The sequence below is a fragment of the Phaeoacremonium minimum genome (assembly GCF_000392275.1).
Source record: "Phaeoacremonium minimum UCRPA7 unplaced genomic scaffold PA7_03_scaffold_408, whole genome shotgun sequence".
Taxonomy (NCBI): domain Eukaryota; kingdom Fungi; phylum Ascomycota; class Sordariomycetes; order Togniniales; family Togniniaceae; genus Phaeoacremonium; species Phaeoacremonium minimum.
This window is the reverse complement of record NW_006921310.1, coordinates 320687-330237: the sequence shown is the minus strand read 5'-3', so window position 1 is coordinate 330237 and position 9551 is coordinate 320687. Positions and strand designations below refer to the sequence as shown.

The 9551-nt window shown below is 52.1% G+C and overlaps 3 protein-coding genes across 3 annotated transcripts; 2 read left to right on the top strand and 1 right to left on the bottom strand.

Moving 5' to 3' along the window:
• Positions 1–393: 393 nt before the first annotated feature.
• On the top strand, positions 394–2172 carry UCRPA7_5274 (putative fad-dependent oxidoreductase-like enzyme protein; the record flags this gene model as incomplete). Its single annotated transcript, XM_007917821.1, has 1 exon — positions 394–2172. One exon carries the CDS (start codon positions 394–396, stop codon positions 2170–2172), a length of 1779 nt encoding a protein of 592 aa, XP_007916012.1.
• A 1207-nt stretch (positions 2173–3379) lies between these two features.
• Positions 3380–4639, top strand: UCRPA7_5273 (putative 3-ketoacyl- thiolase a protein; the record flags this gene model as incomplete). The annotated part of the gene is made up of 1 exon (XM_007917820.1): positions 3380–4639. The coding sequence occupies one exon, from the start codon at positions 3380–3382 to the stop codon at positions 4637–4639; it is 1260 nt and encodes a 419-aa protein (XP_007916011.1).
• A 408-nt stretch (positions 4640–5047) lies between these two features.
• On the bottom strand, positions 5048–8388 carry UCRPA7_5272 (hypothetical protein; the record flags this gene model as incomplete). The annotated part of the gene is made up of 6 exons (XM_007917819.1): positions 5048–5547; positions 5616–5953; positions 6005–6267; positions 6323–6777; positions 6944–8059; positions 8115–8388. The coding sequence occupies 6 exons, from the start codon at positions 8386–8388 to the stop codon at positions 5048–5050; spliced, it is 2946 nt and encodes a 981-aa protein (XP_007916010.1).
• Between the last annotated feature and the right edge of the window lie 1163 nt (positions 8389–9551).

The window sequence follows — 9551 nt, the reverse complement described above, 5'->3', positions numbered from 1 at the left end:
CTAAACAGCCCCTGCCTCACTTGGTGGAGATGTCGACTAAACCATAAACGAGCGATACACCTACTAACCTCCTCCGCCGTGAGCTTTACCTTATCCTAACCATCGTGAACTCCTTCACCTCCCACCTCTCGTCTCTCTCTCACTTCTCTCACACCCTTTCAATATCCTCCCTTCCCACTGAGCGCAGTCTCACCTCGAAGCCGGCCTATCTGCGTTTCTTTCCGCTTGAATTGCGCGCCTACCCATCAGGTGCCTTCCCAACTGTCTGTGCGTCGCTCAGGCATCGCACACTACCTACTGACCGACTGGACCGTTGCTGGCCTAAGAATATCACGACGGCGCTTCAAACTTTCTCCCCAAATATTCGCGATCTCGTTGAGCTCTCTCGAGGCCATGGCTTCTGACACGGATGTTGCCTCAAGGCCCGACGGCGGTGCTGGCGAGAACAGACTCCATCCACTCGACGCGCCTTCGACCCCGCAAGATGTAGATCTTGATGTTGTCCTGCCGTCTTCACAACAGACCTTGCCCTCCACTGAGGGTCCTGCCTCGCCCATCGAGCTCGGCCAATCTTTCAAAACAGAAGTGAACGATGATCGCATACCGTCCTCTTCCATCATACCTTCCTCATTGACCCCGCCGCCATCTTCCCAGGTTCCGTCAAACGGCGGCGGTGCCGCAACTGGTGCGCTCGGCTACGTGGCACAGCGATCAGCCATACTCTCTCCTCCTGTCACCGGTCTCAATACCGTTCGCCCGCGCGATGCTGCTGCTCCCTCTGGAGAATACGTCCCGCCCACTCCCGCTCAGGTGGTAGAAGCATCACCAGACGAGCTGAGAAGCATGCTGCAGGCATGCATTGCCGAGCATGCCAAATTGAAGATGGAGACCGCCCATCACAAGCTACAGTTCAATCTTCTCGCCCTCCAGGCGGATGAGGATGCAAAGCGTGCAGCTGTCGAGCACGAGATGACTCGTCGCGAAGTTGAAGCACTTAGAATGGCTGAACACTCACGGCAGGCACGCAGAGAGCTCAGCGCCGTCTCCGAATCTGCACACGCCAAATATCTCCAACTCAAGGTCTGGTACGATAGCGCCCTCGAGGAGAACGATGCCCTTTCAAGGAGACTCAAGGCGGCCAAGAAAGTTATCCAACAGAAAGAGGAGGAAACATTTGGACTAACCGAGGAGCGTGACCTGCTCTTGACCCGTATTCGCGAGAATCGCGAGCACTTCCATCAGCTCTGCAGTCCTGGCGGCATGTTCCACGGAGCGCTGACTCCGAAAACACAGTCGGTCTCGACACCCGTCCAGTATCGAGCCACGCCGCGTCAGACACCCAGATCGGCTCAGCGTGACTCTCGCCCCGAGCGTGACCATAACCAGGAGTCTCTTGCTGCGCTCCTACAAGTACTCAGCCAGGAAAATAACAGTGCTCCTTCAACGCCCACATCCGGCCATCGCCCCGCCGCGCGCCTCCCGCCCAAGCACACCCGCGGTGTTCAGTCTCTGTCATCTCTCCCTACCACACCTACTGCCCGCTCTCGTGGTGGCCATGCTGGCCTGTTGCCATCAGTCGACCTGGTCCCCCAGACTGAGCCCCCACGTCGCTATAACCGTGGCTTCATCCCAGAAACCCCGACGAAGACCCGAGAGCGTGGCCGCAAGAGCAGAGAAAGCACCATCTCTGCGGACGACAACGAGGAGCTCGCCCGTCAAGCATTGGATGTTGCTGCATCCTTGACATCAAAAGGTTCTCAGGCGTCTCGCAGTTCCCGCCACCAACCCCGTCGGACCAATGAGGAGGAGGACGAAGAAGAGGAGGAGGAGGTTTTCGAGAGCCAAGCCAGCCAAGCTGCATCTGAAATGCTACGACGTGACCCGCGCGAGAGCTTCGAGGTGGCCAGTTCGGTGGGTTCACGGGATGGCACTCCGGTCCCTGCGGCAGCGGAGAAAAGTGCCAAGCTCCAAGCTCGGTTATTTGCAGGGTTGAATAAGGGCGGGATGAACCAGGAGAAGCGCAAGTTCAGCAGCGGCAGTGGAGCCGACCTGGGTGAGGACAGTCGGCGGGAGATGCTGACGAGCCCAACGAAAAAGCTCCGGATGGCTGGTGGTCTACGGGAAGGCGGTTCACGTGTTGGTCTAGGGATCCAGTATAGTCAGGAGGCCTGAGTGCACACTGCTACTCAAGAGTAGGACCGGATGCTCTATTTGCTGCCTTGTTCTCAGCCTTGGACATGGAGAGCCTGATGATACCTGAAGGACCGTGTCTTTACTTCATCTGCCCGACGCTCCTGGGCTATTTTGGCAGGGAGGTTGCTTTTGTTCTAATGCAATTTGCCGTACATATGCTACGATCATAAATGGTATACCATCTTGTACAGTAATGGAATCGCTTCACGATGAAGAGGCTCGAAAGGAAGCCATACAAACCTTTTGGGAATGCATGCATTTGTTGTATTATATGGTAGGTCCACAAGCCGGCACCTTTCCCCATCTAGAAAGAGACGGGCATTGAGGCGGGTGAGTTTTCAATAGGAGGATCGGGCCTTAACCAACAATATAAATATAAGTATATCAGTGCCGTCCAGTTTCATCCAGTCTCTTCTCGTCCTTGGGACCTTTACTATAGTTCGTGCCAGTCTCGGTGTCATTCCGCGGAAGCCAGCCGTGCCCTTCCCCGACCTGGATACTTAATAACTTGACCCGATACCTTGCCCATCCTACTTCAGAATGACAAAAGATCCGAGAATGGCCGACTTTCTGGTGAGATTGTGCCGGTGCGCAGGTTCCGATCACGGGAGAGATTTCGACGGAGGTCAATTCAAAGTCAAGTGTTCGGCGCGAGATTCGGGTTCGGGTAGGGTCTGCCCCGGATACGATACCATCACGGTAAGGAAAACAGTGCTTTGAGGGATCTAATGCGGGGCAGTTCAGGGCAAAGTCGGCTTGTGGGGGAGCTTGTCAGGGGGGATAAGGTGCGGGTCTGCGTTTTTCCACCAGCTCCGGTTCCCATGCCGGTTACCCTCATTCGGAGAGTGGCCGAGAATGGAGACGCAGACACCAAACAGCTACCTACCTACCGGCTACCCATGCCTGTTAGTCAGTGACGTTTGCCTCCTTCCATAATGTAACCAATTAATTATTTTGTCGTCTTGACTGACTTTGACATCTCTCTCTTTTCTCCTGTCCAGTGTATTGACTCTGGTCAATTGACTTGCTTGTGCGTGTGGGAATCTCCTCCAAGCTTATAGCTCTTCGGTATAGCCAGCAACAGCCTGGGCAGCTTCCCGAAAGCCGAACTCATCCGATATATTACAAGACATCAAGAGCTTACGAGCTTGCTGAAGGGTCTGTTGTGTGTGTATTCAACTTCGAGATGGCTGCCATCCCCAAGGGCATCGCCGCCGTGCTTGCCAAAGCGCCCACAGACGTCGTCATCCTCTCCTCGCTCCGCACGCCCGTCTGCCGCTCCCACCGCGGCCAGCTCAAGGACGCCTACCCGGAGGAGCTGCTCTCGGTCGTCCTGCGCGCGACCCTCGACGCGAACCCGGCCCTCGACCCGGCGCGCATCGAGGATGTCGCCGTCGGCGTCGTCCTCTCCGAACTCGGCGGCAGCAAGGCCGCCCGCATGGCCATGAACCACGTCGGCTTCCCCTCCACCACGTCTCTCTACACCGTCAATCGCGCCTGCTCCAGCAGCCTGCAGAGCATCGCCGCCGTCGCCGCCCAGATCCGCACCGACGTCATCGCCGTCGGCATCGGCGCCGGCATGGAGAGCATGACCCGCAACTACGGCAGCCGCGCCATCCCCGTCGACCTGTGGCCCGCCCTCAAGGAGAGCGAGAACAAGGACGCCCGCGACTGCATCATGCCCATGGGCCTGACCTCGGAGAACGTCGCCGAGCGCTACGGCGTCAGCCGGGCGGACCAGGACGCTTTTGCCGTCAAGAGCCACCTCAATGCCGCGAGGGCGAGGGAAGAGGGGCGCTTTGCCCAGGAAATCGTCCCGGTGACGACCAGGTTTCAGGAGGTAGACAAGCAGGGGAACAAGGTGGGCGACGAGCAGACCATCACAGTCACCGCGGACGACGGCATCCGAGCCAATGCCAGCATCGAGGGCCTGGCCAAGTTGAAGCCGGCGTTCAAGGAGGGAGGCGCCAGCACAGCGGGCAACTCGTCACAGGTCAGCGACGGTGCTGCGGCGACATTACTCATGAGGAGAAGCACGGCCACTGAGCTGGGCCTCACAGGTAGCATCATGGGCAAGTTTGTTGCCGCCACGACAGTCGGCTGTGCCCCTGACGAGATGGGCATTGGCCCCGCCCTGGCCATCCCGAAACTGCTGGGCCAGCTTGGCTTGAGTAACAAGGACGTGCAGCGGTGGGAGATCAACGAAGCGTTTGCCAGCCAGGCGATCTACTGCTTGCGGGAGCTGGGCCTAGAGAAGGATTGGGAGGACGGTAAGGTCAACCCCGATGGAGGCGCCATCGCCCTTGGCCACCCGCTTGGCGCAACTGGTGCGAGGATGACGAGCACTTTGATGCATGGATTGAAGCGAGATGGTGGAGAGGTCGGTGTTGTGTCCATGTGTGTGGGCACGGGCATGGGTATGGCTGGATTATTCGTCCGGGAATAGCCCATAAAAAGAGACATATGTAACCGTGCCAAAGGTAACTCGTAGCCGTCATCATGAGACGCCGTTTGCATCAAGGGAATATCCCAGCTCTGGTGTCGGATATCAGGCATGGAGATGGCTGCAATGTTCACTAGAGTGAGCGAGGTGTAAATTTGTCCCAAAAATGGAGTTGTCATTTAAGTAACAGCTAGCTCGTGAGTTCTGCATTCTCGGTCTGTCTGTCTCTCTGTCTACCGCCTGCAGACTGCGTCACTCGATATGTCTTGTCGTCGAACTTGACCAGCAACTATAGAGGGCTAGATATTAAACCCTCCAAAGCCAAAAAAGATAAAATCATAGAAGCAAATGTCACCTACCGTATTCTCCTACCCCTTTGTAGCTGCTATCCTTTCTAATTTGCACGTTCACCTACTCCAAGTCATCATCCTCATCATCGCCATCAAGATCCATATCCACATCGCTGTCACCGTCCTTGTCTTTCTCAGCACCATCCTTGTCTTTGCCAGCAGCGTCCTCGAGAATGCTTCCATCAGTGACTTGCTCCGGGATGTTCGTGGAGCCGCTCTGCAGGAACGACTCGTCGAATGCGCCAATCCGCCAAAGAACATCCCACTCCGCGATGATTCCGCGCACGGCTCTGCGTGACTGCTCCTTGAAATTCTTCGTGTCGTCGTCCGCCTGGTGTAAGGATTTGTTGTTGGTTCCCACAGTGCTGAGCAGCAACGTGATGTGCTTCTCAATGCGCCTCTTTGCAAAGGCTGTAATGTCGCGGAACTTGTCGGGAAGCTCCCCCATGTGATCTTCAACCTTTGACTCAAGTTCTGTGAAGGCGTCGGCGTACATCGATCTACTCTTCTCTTTCGCATGCGCCTCGATAATGGCCTGTCTGGCCTTCAACTGGCCCTTCTCTGTAAGTGTGCAACTTAGTAAACTGATAAACACAATAACAGAATATGGTTGAATGAATGTGACTCACTCGTATGTTCCAGCGCTTCCAAGTACGCTGGCTTGAAGCGCGATTGCATATAGAGTGGAATGTCTGGATGAGAGTTCGAGGCGCTGCGACTAATACCCCTGAACACTTCCTCAAGCTTGTCTTGAATCTCGTCCTTGATGTCCGTCATAATATCCTTCTGTCCATCGAGAAGGGGGATGATATCTTTGACGCTGAACTGAGCTCTGTTGCGAAGTGTTTCGAGAAAGGCCAACCATACTTTATCAATGGCTGTCAGCGCTGGCCCCTCAAGGTCTGGGATTTTTTCGTTGAAGGCCGCATTCCAATTCTCAACGATTATCTTGAGGAAAATGCTCGCCCTGGTAGATATTAGAATGCAGGGAATTTGTGACAGGAAGATAACAGCTTACAAATCAATATTCCAGTGGTATGGGACGTTGCCCTTTCCTTTGCTGACGAAGGAGCCACCATGTCGATTGAGACTTGCACCATACGAATGAAAGTGAATCTTCTCTTTGCACCTCAACTTCCTCGGATCTTTTGTATTCCATCTCTTGACCTGTGCTACGCAATTATTCCAGCATTTGTTGAGCGTTGCTTTCTTGTTCTTGACAGCGGTTGGGTCGATCTTGTTGATCTTATTGTCCAAATCCCTCCATATCGGGTCGATTTTCTAGAAGCACACGTTAGGTAATTATCATCACAGTGGATCAAGTGCAAATGCATACTGATTCGAGTTCCTTTAGAGGTTTATCTAACAATTCACGCTTGATGAAGGCCGGGTCCAGGTGAGCTTGAAGGTTGATCCATTCATCACTAGACCAAGTCTTCATACCATTGAACAGACCAAGGAAGGTGTTGAGCGTTGTACCGAGATGCTTGCTCCGTTCCTCCATGGTTGCTTCTTGTAGCCACGCCTTCAGGGCAGGGATTCCTGTATATGTGACTTCGGGGAAGCCAAGCGGGGCGTCTTGACCATGCTTCTTGGCATACGGGATAGCCCAGTAGCTCGAAGCACTCACAGGGAAGATGTTCACTGTGCCGTCATATAGATCTTTTCGTTTAGCCGACATAATGGCCTTCTGACGACGTGCAAAATCTCTCTGGATACGATTGTGAAGAAGTCGATTTCTGGCTCTGATGCACCAGAAGTGCATGTAGTTTTGTAGAGCCCGGATCCGGACTGGTTGACGCCTCAATAGAAATTTGAGCTTCTTGAGGACTTTTTCTTGATCCTCGAAGTCCTGCAAGGCTTTCTCTGCCGTCATCTTCGATTTGGTTGGCTCTTCTTTCTTGCCGCGTCCTACGACCTCAATTAATTTCGAATATAATGCGAAGAATGGACATACCTGATTTGCTTGCTTTGGCCACGTTCAAGTTGGCCCGATTGCACGCAGCTTTCAACGATCGGTACTTCTGATGCTCCTTCTTGCGTTGCTCATTCAAATTCTTCAAGTTATCAGTGAACTTTGCGAGCATGTCCAGCTTTTCTTGGAGTTCCTCATCGTTCTTAGCCTCCCGTTTGTGCTGCGCCAAGTAGCCGTTGACCTCGATAGCATCCATCATCGACAAAACGACACAGAAACCTTTCTTGTGGAATTTTCCATCCATTTGCATGGACAGCTCCTGGTTTTCGGACATCAGATCACAACCTGTTTGTTCATCCGCGCCTCGACGAATTGGCGCAACAATAACAGTGAGTGTGAGCTGTGAAAAGTATTTCTGAGCTATCGCCTGGCGGCTCTCGGAAGCATCAGAAAGTCCAGGAAGATCAACGAGGATGATACCGTTACGGAGAATGTCTGCTTTCATGTAGATCCGAACCTCCTTGATGAGTGGGGAGGCAGCGAATTCGCGACCACCCTCAAAATGCTCAGCACTTGATGCATCTAGGTAAGGTCTGACATTCGTGGCAAATGCCTTGGCATCCGAGTCGTGGATCACCTTAGTCGTCCCAAGCAGCTTCAAGAACTCCGGATTGCGATCCAACAAACTCTCAGTGGATTCATTGAGAATCTCATCTTCAGTCAGTCCGCATAAGTCCTCGATCTTCTCAAGCCATTCAATAGATTCTGCAGGCACCTGACTTAGACCTCGTGCGGTGGCTGAGTCGGCTGCAACTTGCTCCTCATCTTGTTCGTCTTCATTGGAAGCATCACTGTCGTTCTTACCGTTGTCATCTTCCCCATCACCGGCATCCTTCAACTCGAGAAAGAAAAGATCAAGTTCTTTCGCAAAAGAATCGCGATCTTTGAAAGTAACCTCAGCTCTGAAATCATGGCCGGCTGTGTCATCATCATTCCAGGCAACAAAGCAAACGGCAGATATTGATGCTTCCTCGTTGCTTGCAGGCAAGATATCCTGTATGTCGAGAAGTGCGTTGAGTATCGATGTCTTCCCAGCACCGGTACTGCCCGCGACGCCAACATAAATCTGGGAGTTCTTGTGGTTTGAACAAGCCGCATCTGAGTTTATATGTCAGTGAAATGCTTGCATTGTGCAAATGAAGGAATATCTTACTGTATCGATTTATCCAATCTTGCAGCTCATCAATAGCCACATCTGTTGTTGGAGTATTGGAAGAGGTCGATGCTTGAATTAGTGTCTGTATATGTCTGGCAATTCTGCTGCCATGCTCGATCGCGACATTGACTGCGGCTTCTTTCACCTCGAGTAGAAGCTTCTGACTGCTGTCATTGATCTGATGCTGCCAACGGAATCGAGGATCTCGATGCTTGAAACCCTTTAATTGCTTTTGTGCATTGCCTGCACCGAGCTGGGTCTGCGAGGCCATTGCGTATGTGATGCAGGTGCTCAGTTAAACATGAGGCGTGATAATGAGCCGCAAAGGATTAGGATGTTTAGGTGCGATATTGCAAAATAGAAAAAGTTCGAAGATGATGATTATGAACCGCAAAATAATTGTGAGAGAGGTCGGCCGAAGAAGAGCTTCGGTGTAGGAATGAGAAAGTAAATGTGACAAGGTCACAAAATTGTGGGTTATGTCTGAGAGAGAAGGCGTGATGTGATATTAGCAGGAAAGTGGAAGGGCTGAAGAAAATGATCTTGAAGTCGAATGGGGATATTAAAAATCAGACCCGAGTGACCCTTCCTTGTTACGGTGTTCTGGACTATGGGGTGATAGTCTTGTATGAGAGAAACAATGTATAAATCTTCATTCAGGTAAGGTGAGAGAGGTGCTTTCGATCAGTTTTTAAAAAGCGGCAGGATGGCAGCTTTCTAAGAGGAAAGAGCAGATGGATAAAATTTGAGCCACCGATGCTCAAGATTTTGAGAAGAACGGAGATTGTGAACGGTATTTGATCAGAACGGAAGGTACGAAATGCAATTGCTCAAATACCGCTTGTACCTTTCATTCTCTCCTCTTGACAGTTTCCAGAGAACAAGAACGATGAATCGGGTCGAAGAAAACTTTGACGGAGAAAAGAAATTGTTATGATTGCGTCACTTTGGCTCTCTTGATATTTTGAACGTGCCTCTAGTGTCAAGAAAAAGGTAGATCCAGGAAAGAAATAAAGCAAGATGATTGTCTAGAAATCTCTTTATTTTAGGATTTGGAATAAATAGATGGAAAGGAAGGGAGTAATTATCAGGTATGTATTTATCATACGAAATTATATGATCTCCTCACGAAGAAGCACGGGAGTACTGTCTCGCCGACTTATTCGCCAGGAAAGAAGAGAACTATAGACCCAATTGTCTTGCTTTGATTAAAACCACGCTCACAAATAAATCCCCACGGAAGCGAAAATAGCTGCTGCTAGTGTGATCATGCTGACAACTCTGCCCTGCGCCCCAGCAGTGACAATCGCCGACGGAGTGGGCGTCAAGGTTGGCTGTGCGCTCCAAATAGGAGTTGTCACGATTGTCTCGGTTCCGTTGCAAACACCAGGGCAGATCTCGTCTGGGGCCCCAGTCGTAGTCGGCACAGAGATT